Raw genomic sequence first — 19,053 nt, forward strand, 5'->3', positions numbered from 1 at the left:
ATGTCACATTTCTGCCTATCATCTCAGACAATTTTATAGCTAGTATCTCAGTAATCCTCCAAAACTCCTATAAAATAAATCTGTAGCAGATGTTATCCTTCTCATTTTCCAGAGAGGTTCAATGACAAGTTCAAATTCCTATCTGCATGAAAATAATGTAGCCTAATATCTGAAATAGTGATGAGGACTCAATCCATGACAGAAGTGGTTGGTAGGAGATATTTCTAGACTCACTGGCAATTTCCTGAACAGGAGAAGAAAAGTCTAGTGTAGCATTCTATCTTCTTTATATGTTTCCAAATCTATAATAGTGGAGAGAGAAGAATGAAGAAATAAAATGGATTTGGAAGCTCCTACCATATCATTTTGTAACTTAGTGTAGTCCGTGATTTCCTAGATATTCTTACAAACTGTAAATTTAAATTATAATTAAAGTGCTTACTATGAATTGTACAACAATGAATAGAAGAGAAATTATTACTCTTGTGTAACTTTTCCCCCTTCTCTTCTAGGTGAATTTGGAGAGGTGTGCAGTGGACACTTAAAGCTTCCTTCCAAAAAAGAGATTTCAGTAGCCATCAAAACTCTGAAAGTAGGCTATAATGAAAAGCAGAGGAGAGACTTCTTGGGAGAAGCAAGCATCATGGGGCAATTTGACCATCCCAATATCATTCGACTTGAAGGAGTTGTTACCAAAAGTAAGACCTCAATGAAGTTCTTTGGCAAAGACATGCTATGTTTATGTAATTTCACTTATGTAGCAATACTCCATTTTAGTCATCCATCCACAAATATGGGATATTATATCAAGTAGGACTTTATTCTAACAATAATTATCAATTCTAAGTCTCATAGATTTCTATCATGAAGACAATAGATAAGGCAGCATAAAGCAGAAGAAAAATGAACAAATTAAATGCTGTAGATAAAAGAGGGAATTGCAGAAAAGAGAATCACAGAAAAGCATCTATAAAAAGCAGTATAAGTGAAAGCTAGGATTAGTGCTTCTAATCCATTTGGCTTGGTTTACAGTTAGTCACTTTTCCTGAATTGGCCATATATTTGTTTAGGATTCTGGAAATTTATACCAATATATTTGGAACTTTAAAGGTTCTAGAATCACTTCAGAGCTTTTGAAGGCCAAGATCAAAGTGGACCCAGATCTATTCTGGAAATCTAAAGTACTAGGTGAGAGCTCATCTGGGAGAGAAATTTAAAGATCCAATAAAATGTTTTAGGATATTTTTCAGAAGTACTGATCCCATTTCCATAGACCCTCCTTCTGGCTTAAGGTTTACTTAACCTAACTCAGAGAGGTATTTTTGAGGTAGGTTTTTGTTTCCTAGACTGACTCTAATTTCAACCAATATCTACAAGGTATGTACCCTACTTTTCTTAAAGTTCAAGGATTGTCCTCATTATAAAGCACCAACAGTCTAGGCAAGTTGCTGTTCAGTTATTTCAGTAATGTTTCTTCTCTTGTTTCTTTTCCACTTCCTTCTCCAACTTATTTTATAGAAAAGGAATTGAAACAAACAAGTTAAATGTCTTGCCCAGGGTCACAGAGCTAGTAGCTATCTGAAGCCAGAATTGAACTCTGGGAAGATGAGTCTTCCTGAATCTAGGCCTGGCACTCTCTCCACTATACCATCAAGCTGCTCTATAGGCAAATTGAATTAATAGAAAATTTCTTCCATTAAAAAGGGAGACTGGGAAAGACTTTGATACCCAGGAGAGAACTATTGGTTCTACCTTTGAACTATATGTGATCAGTACACGTTACAGATTGTTTTATTCATGCAAATGTTTATATATGTGTATATATTTACATTTTTTGCCTTACATTACAATTGGCTTAATGCTAAATTTCATTTTTATTCTCCATTAAAGGCAATTCTATGCTCATAAAAGTGACAAATTTAAATAGACTTTATTTTCTTACCAGAAAATTTTTTTCTTTAGGGAAGTACAGTCCATTTCCCTTTATAATAGTATGATTAGATTATTATATATTCAGGAATTCAACTGGATATGCAAAATCTGACAAACCACTATCATTCATTTTGTTTTCTACTTTACACAGAGTATAAGGAGACAGTGGACAGCAACACTGAAGTTGTTTTCTTGGGGGAAAATGCTCTGATCAAATCATGTCCTAAGAATTGTAGTTTTGAGCACAATGTTAAAGATTTAGGTTCAGAGTTTATGTTCCAGAGAGGCAGTTATACACCTTGCCAAATGATCTAGCTAATTAATATAGGGTCAAAATTTGCTCCTATTACCATCTGTGCTGTTAAAACAGCTTTACAGGGTTTTCTTGCCACGAGTGGTTCACCTCCTGCTAGAGTTTTGCAATATATATAAATGTTTCTATAAGCATAGGATCAGTATCATTGGCAGATTCACTTACTCTATTAAATTTAATTAGATAAGAGTTCTTTAGAGGCACTATGATTTTAAGTTAGAGTTGGGTAGAAGAATGTTTTAAAACATTACAGTTCTTCATTATTAAATGTACCATATTAACTTCATTCGAAGTAATTTCCTTTTTACTCCCAGATGTTATAATGTGCCAGACTAATAGCTCTTAAATCCTCCTGTAAGAGAATTCACAATTTAATCTGAATCTGGAACCCTATTATGTTTGTTACATCTGAGATTGATGGGCTTTATACAGACAGATTTGGAGACCTCCCATACTTTTTTGGACAGGGATATATATCAAATGTAGAGTTCTGAACCTAAGAATAAGCCATTTGTAAACTATATGAGTATGTTACAAGATCAAGCATGAATATAGTATTTTTACTTTTTTACTTTATATCACTTTTTTCTTGGAAACTCTACTTTTAGGGGTTCTTTTAAGAACCTTCTTTCTCCCTCTCCACCACCAAAAAATAAAGTCTTGCTTGTCTTACTCCACCCTTTTATCTCCTCTGACAATTCTTTGTATGCACCAACAGATCCAGCCAGCACAGGATAGTGGGCCAGGCCATTCTCCAAGTATATGCTAACAGAGTATTGTTCAATTGGTAATTAGCCCTTAGTGCTCAGTTATCAAGGGCATCTGCTGTTTTAGCCAAAAAAGTACTTTAACAAAAAGTAGTGAAATAAACCATTTAGGGTCAATGAAAAACCAGGATTTCAAACTTAGGCCTTTTGACATAAAGTCCAGTGCTCTTTCTATTATGCTATAAAGATAAACTGAAAAATGAAGATTTCTTTTTAATTGGTTAATTTTGAGTACATAATCTCCAATTCATTAGTGAGTGATTTCTATGTGTCTCTTTCTGTCTCTGTTTCTCATTTTAATTCTCACCCTCTCTCACTGTCTCTGCCTCTTACTACTTTTCATTCTGTCTTTCTCTCTCACTGTTTGGTCTCTCAGACTCTGACATGGTCCTTCTGCATATCATTGCTCTTAATTGCATACTTTTAAACTATTCTTTAGGGGCAGCTAGGTGGTGCAGTGGATGGAGCACCAGCCCTGAAGTCAGGAGGACCTAAGTTCAAATCTGATCCCAGATACTTAACACTTCTTCGACAAGTAACTTAACCTCAATTGCCTCAGCAAAAATAATAATAATAATAATAATAATAATAAAATAAAAAGTGAAAAAAATTCTTTAAGTTACTAAATCTAATTTTGTCACTTTTGCAATTTTTCTATTCAATTATTATATTCTTGGCTTATTTCCAGTTGAGCTATTAACAATTTTAATAGTGAAGTTTCTGTACCAAAGGCCATCAATACGTATGTTCATATTACCTTTTAACAAAAAAAGGCAGAAATTGACCTTCAGAAAAACCCACAAGTAGATGACTCATTGTTTTCTCTAAATCAAGAGCAATATATAAAATAATCCCTAATATGGTTGTATGAATTTATATATGTATACATATGTGTAAAACTTTAAACTGTTATTTCAAGAATTTTGTTCCTCTATTTGAAGTCAATGCCTTCCCAATTGTAGTATCTACTTTTTTTTTTTTTTCATCAAATAAATTAAAGACATTGATGAGGAGTAAACTGAGGTTCTAAACCGAGATGGGTCAGTTCCTTTTCTTTCTCTCCTTCCTTCCCCAAAGTAACCACAGGCGGGGTTCGACAGCAAAGGAATTTGCTACTTACTGCTGTATGGAAACAAAGTCTTTATTGATAGTAAAGGGATAGACAGGCATTTGGCCTTCAGGAAGACCCAAAATGCCTGAAAAGGGGGACGTCAGTTGACAGGCATTTGGCTGGTATATACCAAATGCAAAGATTTTATTTTTCAGCCTTCCTTATATACATACATGATGACTAGAGTCATCAAAACAATGTTTGCACAGAGATGTTATCAACAGGTTGTCAATAATACAAGAATTCTCTGTTGTAAATAAGACAAAAATTCTCTATTGGTATCTCCTTCAGTCTCTCCCAAAAAAGGAATTTCCTATTGGTATTTTTGATCTTAAGCTATCTCCTTTCCAATCTCATCAACATTACTTTGAAATAGGTTACTGGGGATTTAATTCCTTGGAATTTTGTTGGGGAAATAAAAGGGGGAGTTGCTTGGCAGTGACTTTACATTCCCAAGGTTCTTCAAGGTGCCTTCCTCTCATAACATTGGGTTTTTAGTAGGTTTGCATAACATATTTTGCACAACCTTTTTAAATATATAAGTAAATATAATTATATTTACATCAGAGACCTTGCCAAATGATCTAGGTAATTAATATAGGGTCAAAATTTGGTCCTATTACCATCTGTGCTGTTAAAACAGCTTTACAGGGTTTTCTTGCCACGAGTGGTTCACCTCCTGCTAGAGTTTGGCAATATATATATATATAAATGTTTCTATAAGCATAGGATCAGTATCATTGGCAGATTCACTTACTCTATTAAATTTAATTAGATAAGAGTTCTTTCTTTCCAGATTATTGAAAGCATACCATCATGTATGGTTTTCCATTTCCTCTAACTAAAGGTACCTAGAATGGTATAAGCAAGACTGAACAGCAACCCCTGGGCCTACATTGCCTGTTTTTCTAAAGTGGTCTTTCTAGGAAAGATATAAAGAGCATACCTGAAAGCTACTAGTCAGGCAAGGAAATTCTTAAAAGAACCCCTAAAAGTAGAGTTTCCAAGAAAAAAGTAATATAAAGTAAAAAAGTAAAAATACTATATTCATGCTTGATTGGTTGAACATACCTTTCACTAGTTACTGCAGATGTGATGGGAGTATATTACTTAAATAAGATATACTTTTGTTACATTAGTCCTTTGTTTCATATTTCTTCTTTTCTAAACTTGTCTTCCATATGGGTCTCAAGGGTGTTTTGTAGTCAGTACTCTTAATAGCCAACACACATGTGCTGCTTAGTTCACTAATAAATTATAGAAATGCGTAGCCTGTTAAGATAATAAATTTTACAAATATTGTTGACATAAGTTGTTATCATGTATTAATGATTGCTTTTTTGATGGATGAGTACAGAATGTTCCTTTAAAGTTATATAGAACATGAGTTTCTTACTGTGTATATTTTAACTTACTAATAAAATATATTTTCTATATTAGAAGACATATAAGACAGACATGACTATTTTTAAATGTTGGAAGTTTTTATTTCTTTTCTCTACAATGTAAATGGGTATTTTTTTCCTTATTAAGCAGCAATTCATTCAATGAAAGAATAGTTTTGTTGCATGATTTTGTAAATTTCTTTCACACAGCTAGAAGACACAATTTTAAAGGGTATATAGGGAGGCACATATTAATAGTGATAATAAGCATCATCAAAATCAGAATATTTTGCCCTGACACCCTTGTACAAACTTAATCTTCTTCAAGAACTATTTCCATATACATATCTATATACACAGATACATATATATCATGCTAAAAATCCTTTAGCAATGTTAGTATTTTTCAGTCATCTCAATCAGGTCTTGACCTCAATTGAGTTTTTCTTGGTTAAGATAATATAGTGGCTTGATATTTCCTTCTGCAGCTTATTTATAGTTGAGAAAAATAGGTCAAAAAAAGTTGTGACCTGCCCAGAGTTACACAACTAGTAAGTGTCAGATTTGAATTCAGGGAGATCAGTCTTTCTAACTCTAGGCTCAAGACTCTGCCTTACATACCTGCCCACACCTTTGTTTACAGGTATGGACATTAAGATTCAGAGTACCATGATTTGCCAATTGCTAATACAATCACTGTAGGATCTTCAGAGGGGAGAATGGCTTGAGAAAAACAGACCTTGAGATAGATTAAACATGATGTTTTATAATGATTTTATTGGATGCTTCTAGAATAACAATTTGACTTATAAAATCACTGTTTTGCTATAAAATATTTCAGTAAAAATAACTTTATGAATCAACTAATATGACGTTCATCTAAATCAAAAATAAAGGAAGGGATTTGTGTAGCTACTTTACTGTTGTAGTGAAGCGTTACATGTCTGAATTTCTCTTTCTTCTGATTGACTTTTATCGGCTTCCTTCCTATCTGCTTTTTTGATACCATCTTTGGCCTGATTACATGATTATAATAATATTCATCTGCTAGACAATATTAAGATTTTTCCTTTTATCTGATATTTTCATCCTTTGATTTTAATAGCTTATAAAGTTAGATTTTTCTAACTTTTGGAGAGTGAGATTCTCAATGTTAAAAAGGAAGTAGTTACTAGTTGGTCTCCATTTGGAATTCTGAAATGGTATTTAGGAATTTACTTTCAAATGCCTGAGTAAAAATAATTTTATATATGGATAATCACAATATTAAGTAATGAGTGAAAGGCTGCAACAATGGAAAATCTTTCATTCCTTCTGACTTCAACAGTTATCATTTTGCCTCAGATGCCCTTTGGCAGTGGAGGAAGCTATGGAGAAGATTGAGGATGTATATCTCATGCTACATATGAAATCCCTTTATTTTTTTTTTAAACTCTTCATTCTTTCAGTCCTACATAAGAAAAGAAAGTACAGTGGCTTCCATGGTCAGTAGTCTTCATTAAATCAATTATATTTATTAAATCAATTATAGTAGATCAATATATTATTCTTATTCTTAATTGTAGAACCTTATCTTTTATCTCTAATCATCAATATAAATTGCAAATGAATAATTTGTGTTCCAAATTTGTCAGTGACTGTAACGTTCTGTTTCTCTAGATTGTAGTCATTCTCCTGAAGCAGGATTTCTTGGGGAGCTTCTGGGAGTAGCCTTAGTTTCACTTCAGTTCAATAATCTCAAAATGTAGCCAGGAGTTAAATCTAGATCCTTTATTGTGTCTTTCAAAATCCTGATTCTTTTCCTGGGCCCAGTTACCTTTCTTAGAGGCCTATCTCTCTCTTTAGTTCCCAAGTGCTCTTGTCTGAATGTCACTAGCCAGCACAAATGTTGAAGTGGGAATGAATCTTCACTCTGAAGCTCTCAAGAAGTTTTCCCAAAATCCTCCTGGATTCTCCTGGAAGTCCATGAGCAGGCTTTTCTTTTAGACCAGTGGTCCTCAAACTTTTTAAATAGGGGGCCAGTTCACTGTCCCTCAGACTGTGAGAGGGCTGGACTATACTAAAAACAAAAACTCTCAGCCCATTTGCCATAACCCAGCAGGCCACCTAAATGTCCTCAGCCTGCTGCATCTGGCCCGTGGGCCATAGTTTGAGAACCCCTGCTTTAGACTATTGAATCTCCTGGACTTGTGAATCTTCCCACTGAATCCTGGCTCTGAATCTTATCTCAGAGATTGGCCTTGTCCTTTTATATGCTCTCTAAAAGTATGAAATCTAATGTGTGAACCAATGAGCGAACTCCTTTAAAGGTATGAACTCCTTTAAAGGCGTGAACTAAGTATATAAGTACATTGTCTCAAATTCTGGCCTATAACATCTCTTTGTAGGACCAGATCAATCATACTGAACCATTAGATAATTATATCCATTCAAGTGACTTAGCACCTTGTAAGAATCCTAACATCTCCCCCTTTCTTTTGATTTAGAACATAGGGTGTTCATGACCTCCCTGACTTTTGAAGGAAGTGAGAACCCCAAAAAAGAAGATAATCACTCCTTCCCTGACTGCTCAAAAAAGAAGTGCAAAACATCATTAAAAGGGGTGGTCACATCTTCCCTGACTTCTCAGGGAGATGAAAACATCAAAGGAAATGGGAAATCAAACCAGATTAGCGGGTTTCTGAAGGGGCTCACTCAGGTATACATAAATCCATCAATATGGCAGGTATTATACACAATTACATAAATTACATAAGCACATAGCAATATAACACAGGCCAGAAGTGATGCAACAAATAACATGAAACAACATGAAGAATTTATACATGTCCATAAGTCCTAGAAATGGTCCAAAAGGAATCCATTGTCCATGAGTTCATGTGCCAAGAATCCAATAATTCCTGCAAGCTTTGAAGTCCTGCAATAGTCTCATCAACAATTTTTCATCTCAAGGAATCCAATGATCCCTGCTGGTTTTCAAGTCCTTTAACAGTCTTATCTTGTGTTAGGAAATCCAATGATTCTTGCAGATTGTGCTCTTAGGCCTTCTCCTTTGTTTCCAGATTTTTCTCTTTTTCTGTCTCTCTCTGATGGACAAGGCAAATAGGATCTCCATATTTACACTAAGCTCTTAGATGTCCAACTTTTCCACATTGAAAACATCGACAAGTTTCTCTAGAAGTCCCTTGCCAAGAGGGACTCTGTCTTTCCATGTTCAGCATTGTGTGGGTATAATAAGCATTTGTGCCCACTGTAGCACAGAGACTTATGATCTTCTAAAGAAGCATCTTTATGTAGTCCCCATATAATTCTTTTGCAAACCTCATTGGCATTTTCCACAGCCAGATGTCTGATCATTATTTCTGTAGCTGCATTCTTTTCAATAGTTCTTGTGACAGCAGTTTGCAGGCGTCCCGCAAAATCTAAAAAAGGTTCATTGGGACCTTGCTCTATTTTTGTGGAAGCTTCCCCTCCATCTTTCTGTCTGGGGAGGGAACCCCAAGCTTTTATTGCAGCCTTAGAAATTTGCTCATACACTGTTATGGGATAATTAATCTGTTCTGAATTCTCTTCATACTGACCTTCACCACCTAGTTGGTCAAAAGTGTGTTAACTCCTGTTTGCTTATTGCATCTAACTTGAATCCTACATAATTCATGATACTCTGAAAGCCACAACAAGTTTTGTCCAGGTTTTAAACATGTCCTTGCTATGGCTTTCCAGTCACTTGGAGTTAGGATTTCATAAGACAAATTATCTAGTGTAATGTTCTGTTTCTCTAGATTGCAATCATTCTCTGGGAGGAGGTTTCTTTGGGGAGCTTTTGGAGGCAACTTTGGCTTTCGTTCCTGTTAGAATTTCTCCAGCCATCTTCAGTCTCTAGCTCCTCCAAATTCAAAGCCTCTAGCCAGCACGAAGGTAGATGTGGGAATGAATCAGACTCTGCCTCCAAGAGTGTGGGATTGTGAGTTTCCCAGAATTCAATCCTACTTGTAAATCTCCCAGAAGTCCATGAGCAGGCTTTTCTTTTAGACTTGTGAATCTGTTGGACTTGTGAGTCCACTGAATCCTAGCTCTGCATCTCCTGGCACTTCCTTGAAGTTCTCCCCTTGACTTACATCAAACTGACCTCCCCACTCAATGTTGGCTCCTTATATCCTCCCAGAGAATGGGCTTGTGGGAGCTCCTTAAAGAACAATGAGTGAACTCTGAACTAGAGAATTGTTAAGTACCAGACAACTGACTTAGCACCTAGTAATAATCCTAACAATCTAGTAACATTTTAACTTAAGATGATGTAGCCTCATAAAGAGTGCAACCTTTTTTCAAATCCTTAATTTTGTCCAAATCAAAAGGAGTGTATCTTCTCCTTTTTTAATCTGAAGATTCAAACTCTTCAATCACAGGGTATGCATCTATAAAATTACTAACATCTTGTCCTTCATTTTTTGCCTTAAACAATGCTTTTTCTAATCTTGTCATAGGCTACTGGTGGTTCTGATTGCATTACTGCCTCTCCCCCTCCTTCTTCTTCCTCCACCCATGAAGGGTTAATTGAGGGAAGTAGGTCAGGGGATTGGAAATGATCAAATTTCTCCTGCTGTGAATTCTTATTTGGTTCTTCCTCCTATTTACCTAGTTTAGTTGGATCCTTCCCCTCCTGCTCTCTCTTCTTTTTCCTTAGTCTAACACTTATATAATTGTTTAAAGCCACTTGAATTAAATTGTATGTATGAAGTGTATCTTTGGAAATTGAGTTCGGATTGGAATTGTAGTATTCACCTAGTTGCTCTCCTACTAATTTCCACTAGTCTAGATCCAATTATTTTTCCATAGAGAACCAAGGAGATATACAAGGGAGATATACACTGTACAGTTTTTAAAAGTTCAGTGATCTCCTCCAAAATTATAATCAATCCTTAGCTTTTCATAACCTTGACAATGCTCTCTAAACATTTTCCTTGAAGAGAAACAGAAGGCTGTTTTCTAAATATTTGCCCCATTTTGCTGAAATTCTACTTTAGCTCTTTAACAAAGTTTCCTTGTTTTACTCACCCTAATTTCCGGGTCAGAGAGACTTTTCCACTGGATCAGGATCAGAGGCTTTTCCACTGAAATCAGTGTTCTGTCTGCCTCATGTTGGGTGCCAAAATGTAATGTGAATGGACTTATGAATCTCCCCACTTAATCCTGGCTCTGAATCTTATCTGAGAGTGGGCTTGTCCTTTTATATGCTCTCTAAAGGTATGAAGTCTAATGTGTGAACCAATGAGCAAACTCCTTTAAAAGTATGAACTCCTTTAAAGGCATGAACTAAGTACATAAGTACATAAGTACCTTGTCTCAAGTTCTGGCCCATAACATCTTGTAGGAGCAGATCAATCATACTGAACCATTAGATAATTATATCCATTCCAGTGATTTAGCACCTTATAAGAATCCTAACAAGTGACCATTTCTGTTAATGGAGAACTATTTCAATCAAAGTCAACCAAGAGTATTGATTGAGTGACCACTATATGCAGACCACTATATGCAGAATTCTGTTGGATAATAGCATTACTATCAAGAAAAGTCATCCCCCTTGCCCTCAGTAGACTAACATGGCACAGTAAAAATAGGACTAATGTAAACATTTGAATGGAGAATTAAACATAAATATAGTGAGTAATAATATGTTAGGAGAGATCAAAACCATCATTGCCTAGGCTTTTGAGAAGGTAATGAAGGGTATAATTTTATGGAAAGAGGTGAATTCAAATGAAATATTTTTTCAAGTAATTCTCATTTTTTTGAGAAACATTCTTCTCTAAAATCTAATCGATTTACTTAAGAAGTTCATGCAAACCATAAAAAGTATTGAAATTAAAAAAATAGATTTCTTATAATTTCATTTCTGTCCATTTCTATAAGAATTTGTTTATTGATTTTTTTAGATAATAGTGAAAATATATTTTGGATATAGAGGTTGAACTACATTGATGTGGAGATACAAATGAAAAATGAAACAATCAAGAGTTTCAGAACCAGAAGAAACATACACACAAACATACATGCATGCTTGCACATATACATAATTCATATGTGTATACATATATATGCAAAGAGCTTAGATAATTCACATTTTCAATTATGATCAATGGATACATGAGTATTAATTATATAAGGTAATTTTCCTCATAAGTTTAGAGTTATAAAGTATGCAAATAGCTCAGCTATATTATTAGCAAAAGGAAAATGCAGAAATTCGGTAATTGAGCAAGAATTTGCATATTTGTATATATATATTTATATCTATATACCTCTCCAACTGTCATAATTTTCTGAATTTATGCATTCTTCCCTAATAAAATACTGTTTAATATATAAAATAAAATTATGTAAAAGTACATATATAAGTATGCATATTGATACATATATGTGTGTATAATTATATGTGTATAATATGCATGGATAAGTACATGTTCCTCTGGGATCAATCTATAAAGACTGAATAAACAATTTAGGAGATCAAAGACCTTTCTTCCTGAATATGATCAGATCAGTTGCAGTTCCAGGGGATAAGAATTCCATAGTTTCATTGAGTTAAAAGTCCTTCTAAGCTTTCTTGAAATAGAACAAGCAGATTCTGTGACTGCACAACAATTATGAGTAATTCTGTTTCCTTATTATAATTTTTGTTGACATATTAGTTATATTTGCTGAATTAAGTCAGAAGGAGAATTTTTATGGAATTGGAAAAAAGGTTGTTTCCTCTTTCTTGGTAGAGTTTCAGTTTACTAAGTGAATTAAGTATAACCTTTGAGGTTTTAAGTCTACAATTTATGTCATTCATGATCAATGAGAATTAAAAGTATAGAAAGCAAAGATGAGGCAGCAGACTAGTAAGTTGAGATGCCTGAAGAAATAGAAATATTGGGAGAAGTACAGCATATGTATGTTTCCAATGTTCAATTCTATGAGATAAAAAGAGCACCAATCTTTTTTAGGTTGTTTTTTCTCATATTACAGAATAGTGTTAATTCTTGAAATTTTGAAAAAGCTACCATAGATTATGAAATGATTGTTCAGTTCCTTTGTTATTTCCCTCCCACCTTGCTCCTTTTCTTTGCACACATTATCTATTTGTTTTTTTTTGAAAACAAACAGATCTTTTTTTTTTTTAATAGAAACTTTAATAGAAGATCTGCCCAATGAGTCAGAAGTCTTCTTGTGTTTCTTTTAAAATTTAATGGCTATACTGCTATAGTTTCATTCAAGACCAGCTCACCTTCTTTTCCAGTTTCTTATTCCTGCCAAGTGTGCAAAACTCATTGGTAACATGAGGCTTGTTATTGTCTTTTGGATTACTTGTTTAAAAAAAACAAAACAAAAACAAAAACAAACAAACAAACAAACCATACATTCATATCATGGCAGTTAGATGTCTCTCTGAGTACCAGGCCTGAAGTTAAGAAGACGTTATAACTTTCCATAATTCAAATCTATCCTCAGACTCTTTGTAGGTAATTCTCTGCAATCATTCAACCCTATTTACCTCAGTTTTCTCATCTATAAAATGAGCTGGAGGAAAAAAAATGTCATCTTTGCCAAGAAAACCCCAAGTGATATCATGAAAAGTCAGATATGATTCAAAACAACTGATGACATTAGTCAGAAGGCAGTGTAGTACAGTGCTTCATTTAAAGACAAAGTACTTGGTTTTTAATCATGAATTTGAAATTTACTATCTGTGGATCAGATTTTCCTAGCTGCAAAATAAAAGGATGAAACTAGTTGGCTTCTAAAGTCTATTCTATTTCTAAATCTATAATTATATGAGATCAATGAAATAAAAATCAAATTCTACAGAGTTGTTTGAAGATATTTTATTAAATCTAAGCTAGTCTTTTAAATTCAGGGATTGATATTATCGTGGGGCTTGCTGTAACAGTCCCTGCTCTTCCCATGCCACTTCTCAAACCTTCCTTCTGATGGTTTCAGGGCTCATTAATCCTCTCTATAGGGAAGGAAAAAAAAGTTATGAAACTCAAATCAATTTCCCACTCCATTCTTTATTTTTTCCTTTTGAAACTTGTTAACAAATTTAATAAATCTAAATTAAGAGTTACAAAGTAAAATTGAGACCTTGTATTTTTGTATGTTTCAGTAATCTGTATTATCATTTATGCTGTTAATAAATCCAGTCAGAAACTGATTTACATTAAAAGTCACTGGGAAAAAGCATTGGATTTGAAATGAGAAGACTACATTTCTAAAACCTTTTATAATTTCTGTGACTTTGGGCAACTTAACTTAATGTCTCTGAACTGAGGTCTTCATTTATAAAAGGGGAGATACTGATTAGAAAGCTTCAACTTTTTCTTCCAGTTCTATGTACATATCCTATAAACCTATGAAATGAATTTCAAATAGTTTTTCCACAAATTCATATTGTTATTTCCTCTTGCATTTGGTAAAGATATTTTGACAATTTTAATGTATTCCAGGTAAACCAGTCATGATTGTCACAGAATATATGGAGAATGGGTCCTTGGACAGCTTCTTACGAGTATGTATAAAAATCCTTAATGAATGAAGAACTCCATTAATGTTTTTCTTTAAAATATTTCTTTTAGTGATTTTTTCTGTTTTTAAATTTTATTGGCAAAACTTTCACTCATTTTTTTTTCCTACAATGTCCCTTAGTTTAAATTGTAGTACACTAAATCATTTACAATGGCATCTTTCTCTATTAATGCTTACATTAAAAGAAAAAAAAAAACTTGAATAGCACATAAACATTATTAACTGCATTCCACATGCAGAACAACTGATCTTATGGATAAGAATTACTATTGTAAATTAAAATCATCTGGGCTAAATTAACAATTTAATATTTCGACATGTCCATCAAGCAACAATAAATAAAATATATATTTTTTTCCTTGCCCAAAACAAATGCAATGAAATGTTGGTAATATTAAAAACAGCTTTTTATATTGTGCCAAGCATTAGGTTTTCTGCATTTAAAGGCAAATTTTATTGACAGAAGTTAAAATTTCCTGGCACAAAGTAGTAAAGAGAAGCCTATAAAATCATGTCCTTTTTTCCTAGCGCTCAAATGATAACATTTTCAGATTTATTTTCCTCAAAATCAAACCTGATTAACTCCTCCCTCATACTTTATATGCTGCCTCAAAAAAAGGTTAAGTAAAATTAGGTAAAATTATAAATAAGAAGCATTTTTAAAAACAGATCATACCCAAACATCTACCCAAAATAGAAATGCTCCTTTAGTTTCCATCTTTATAGCAGTCTTTGTTGCTTATTAAAAGCCATCCATCTCTTAAATGGTTCTATCTCTTTAACAAAAAAGTCCAAGCCCTAAATCATACTGGTCTCTCTTTTCAAGAATATCACTATGGTACAGTACAACTGTTAGATTACCCAATGAGTGAAGTGTGATTTCAAAAATCAATCTCACTGCCTAAGTATACAAGGGATGACAAATCCATTGAATCAATAGATATTTCTTGGATGTACACTACTTGAAAGTACTGCACTAGTCACTGGCACAGCAAAGATTAATAATTAATAGTTACTATTCTAAAAGTATTCAGAATACAAAAATTATCAACATGTAATATTTATTTATATAAATATATACATTTAATAGTAAATATAATACTAATCAAAATAAAATAATTTAATGGAAGAATCATATACACTAGTATATATATGCATTTAACTACTGATCAACAAATGCTGAGATAACTAATTTGACAATTTTTTTAATGATGCAATGTTTCCATATATGCTTTTCATATTCTAGCTCTACTTTCAAATTGATGTCAAATTCTATAGACTAACAAGAAGGAATGAAAACAAACCTACATGATAATAGTATTTTTCCAAAAAATCTCTTATATCCTTATTTCCATGATAACACCTTTCATCATGGCATATATTGGTCTTTATATGTGTATATATGTATTTGTATATATGTGTGTATGCAAAACTAAATTCTTCAGTCTTAATCAAAAGCATTATGATAGAATGATATTGGATTTAGAGGACCTAGGTTTAAATCTTACTTTTCCTTTGTCACCTTAGGTATTCATTTTTCCTCTTATGTTTACAGTTTTTTTTTTCTTAGTAATTTGAGAGATTTAGGCTATATATGCCCATCATGGTCCCTTCCAGCTTTAAATTTATGAACTTAGGATCTAATCTAATTTCATCATCTTACAGAACTGAGATCGTTTATGTAAAATGACTTGCCTGAGATGTCTCAGAAATCAAGACAAGTCTTTTGATACTAAAACTGGTGGTCTTTTGTTGTTGTTGTTGTTGTTGTTGTTTTATTACTTTACAGCTTCTCCAGCTTGAGCATAAACAAATGCAATAGTACCTTGCATTTAATTGATTTATCTTCTAGCTCTTAAATCTTGAAAATGAATGTCTTAAAGTTTGTCTTATTGAAATACTTTTAAATTAGTGTGCAACTGAAGAAAAATAATCAAAAAATGCTATCCTACCTATTTCAACTGAAGAAAGATAATCAAAAATGCTATCCTACCTACTTTATGTTATCTTAGGAGATAGAGCAATATGTCAGAAAAATACCTGAATTGGAGAGCCTTAGATTTGAATATCAACTCTCTTATAATGTAACCATGAGTAATCACTTGACATCTTTGTACATCAGTTTTCTCATGTGTAAAATGGGAGCAAAAGTTGGAATAGATAATCTTTGAAATCCTTTCCAGAGCTCAAGTTCTACAATTCTATGATTCCATGAAAAACACTCTTATTCTAGTTGAACTTTTAATTTGAACTGTAAATGTCTTTGCCAAATAAAAATTATCAAAGTTCCATTTTGGCACCCCAAAATAGGAGAAATAAAAGGACATGCTTTCATGCTTTTTAAAGGACTTACCTATTACATGTAATCCTTTTACAACTCTGTTTTGATGATTATGCTATCATTATTGTTTTTAGCCTATGGCATTGGACAGAGTGTAAATACATTTGCTCTTTAGGCACTTGATTAAAAAAGTCTATATTCAGCACTAGAATCAGATAATTTTGTGGGAAATTGACAATTATTAACCACATATTTCAAATATTTCTCAGAAACATGATGCCCAATTTACAGTCATCCAGCTAGTAGGGATGCTTCGAGGGATAGCTTCTGGAATGAAATATTTGTCTGATATGGGCTATGTTCATCGTGACCTTGCTGCCCGTAACATCCTTATTAACAGCAACCTGGTGTGCAAAGTTTCTGATTTTGGTCTCTCAAGAGTTCTAGAGGATGACCCAGAGGCTGCTTATACAACAAGAGTAAGTTATACTTTTTATCCTTAATTTTTCATGTCATGCTGATTTACAATAAGTCTAAGATATATATCAATTCAGCAAAATAAGTTTTAACAGTTTCCCCCATACTTCTTTCCTTAAAGAGTTTCTTAATTGTTTTAAGCATATATGAAAATGGATGTATTTTTTTAATAATATTAGTAGGCTGTTTCTTTACCAATCTGAAATGTAACTCTTATAATCTATAGGTCCCTTCTTTCCTGAAAACAAACAAGGCTTGCAGATTTGGAATTTTCATAATTTCTTAAGTTACCTTAACATGTGTTCTGGTCACACAATGAATGTCTGACCAATTCTCAAAATACTATGGCATTTTGTACAATATGTAAAGTCAGCACAAAAATTATGTTATTATTTCAATTTCCTAAATTCTGCAATTATATTTTTTTTTCCTTACTTTTCATAGACTATTATGCAAAAGCCTAAATCTTTTGGTGGACAATCCTGTATGGATTAACCAACTTTGAATATCTAACAGTGTCTATGAAAGTCTGAAGTCTAAAACTTTAAAAATTCTCAACCTGAATTTAGCTTACTACCCAAACAATAGTAAGAGAAACAATAAAATACAATTATTCAGTATTAACAGATAAGTTCTTGAGTGTAATACACTCTATTACTTGAATATAGAAGCTGACATTTTTGAAGTAGTAGTCATAACATTATTTTCATAATTTTCAGTCACAATCTTGAGCTGAATTTGTTTTTCTTTATGTGAACCTAAATGTGAAAGAATGGTTTTATTATCTTATTTGTATATACTCATGCCTGCTAGCAAACTTCATTAAGCTGTTATATTAATATCCAGCAACTTATTCAAATATAATATAGAACAATTGCCAGTAAATCCAGACTGGTACACTTCACAGAACTGATTAGATTGGAAAGGTCTGACAATAATATTAATCTAAATATTCAGTATTTTCTTTTCCCTGATCACTAACAAAATCAGATACTATTTCATAGCACACTTATTTAATAATTAAACTAACTACAGAGTAACAAATGGGAAGCTGAAAGATTTATTTTGCAGTAAGTATTTTTATTTCATTCATATCATCTACTTTTTAAAGATATTCATAACCCTTTTCTATTGAGTGAACTACTAAAGTAATTCTTGAAAAGTACATCTCATTGTTTCTTATGATAATATAATTAAAAGTAAAACCTTTCAGTAATATAATTAAGAGTAAAATCTTTCAGTAAAATTATTTGAGTTCAGGTCATTTTCTTAAAATTCATAAATATTGTTTATCTTGAATTTTCCTTCCTTCTTGAAATCAGGTTCTTGCTGATTAAATGACATTGTCCCCCATGTTCATGGTTAATCAATTTCAACTCCAGAGGACATAAGAAAAGATTATTCTCCAGGAAATCACTTTGAAATAGTGATCTTATTCTGGAGCTCCAACACTACAGAACCCAATTTGATTTTATTTTCTAACAGAATAATTTATATTTGTCCTACTACTTTGTTAAGGTTGGCATAAGAGTAGAAGCAAATACCTAAAGTGATTTGCCACAATAAAGGAAAAGCAATAAAGTACATTATTGTTCATATTGATGTTTATATTTCTTTAGGTTTTCATGTAGTATAATTCTTAATTACTCCACCAATCCCAAACTTTGATTTGAATCCATCAATATGGCTATTCAGAAATAGTCAATATAAGTAACTCAGGAAATTCCAGGAAGACTTTGGGAGGCATCAGTTCCTAGTTTAAGAAATAGTGAAATATATCTTGATTTGATTTAAAAAAAAAAAAAAAAAAAAAAAAAAGAACTGAATTTAGATATTTCAAAAATTACTTAAACTTTTGTTAATAAGTTAATTAACAACTAATTAATATGTTAATTGTAACTAATCTTTCTGATACAAGATATAAGCATCAATTAATGCAGTTTAAAACACACACACACACACACACACACTTACATAGGCATCTACCTGGTTGTTGACATGTTTCCCTTCATTGTAGTCTTCTTGGATGGGCACACATTTATTCCACTCATACTTTCATTGCTAGAATCAATTCTGTTGGGGGGATTTCCTTCAAATGTGGTTTAAAGACCAATCAAGAAGATCATTTGCAAGATTTCAAAGTGACACCTCTTTGGCGAGCAGTATCAAATTATTTTACCTATTTTGGTCATTGACTTTAGTCACTAAGCTTGACTATC

The 19,053-nt window shown here is 32.8% G+C and overlaps 1 protein-coding gene and 1 pseudogene across 4 annotated transcripts in view; both read left to right on the forward strand.

Moving 5' to 3' along the window:
• The window catches only part of EPHA3 (EPH receptor A3), a 573,903-nt gene that overhangs the window by 482,520 nt on the left and 72,330 nt on the right, over positions 1–19,053 (forward strand). For all 4 annotated transcript variants that reach the window (XM_074299815.1, XM_074299812.1, XM_074299813.1 and 1 more), the window contains 3 exons: positions 513–698; positions 13,998–14,059; positions 16,627–16,836. In XM_074299815.1, the coding sequence (XP_074155916.1) occupies positions 513–698; positions 13,998–14,059; positions 16,627–16,836 (458 nt within the window). The remainder of the gene's footprint in view (positions 1–512; positions 699–13,997; positions 14,060–16,626; positions 16,837–19,053) is intronic.
• LOC141559599 (large ribosomal subunit protein eL39-like) overlaps positions 16,987–19,053 on the forward strand; it is a 4,167-nt pseudogene continuing 2,100 nt past the window's right edge.

The sequence above is a fragment of the Sminthopsis crassicaudata genome, chromosome 3 (assembly GCF_048593235.1).
Source record: "Sminthopsis crassicaudata isolate SCR6 chromosome 3, ASM4859323v1, whole genome shotgun sequence".
Lineage (NCBI taxonomy): Eukaryota > Metazoa > Chordata > Mammalia > Dasyuromorphia > Dasyuridae > Sminthopsis > Sminthopsis crassicaudata.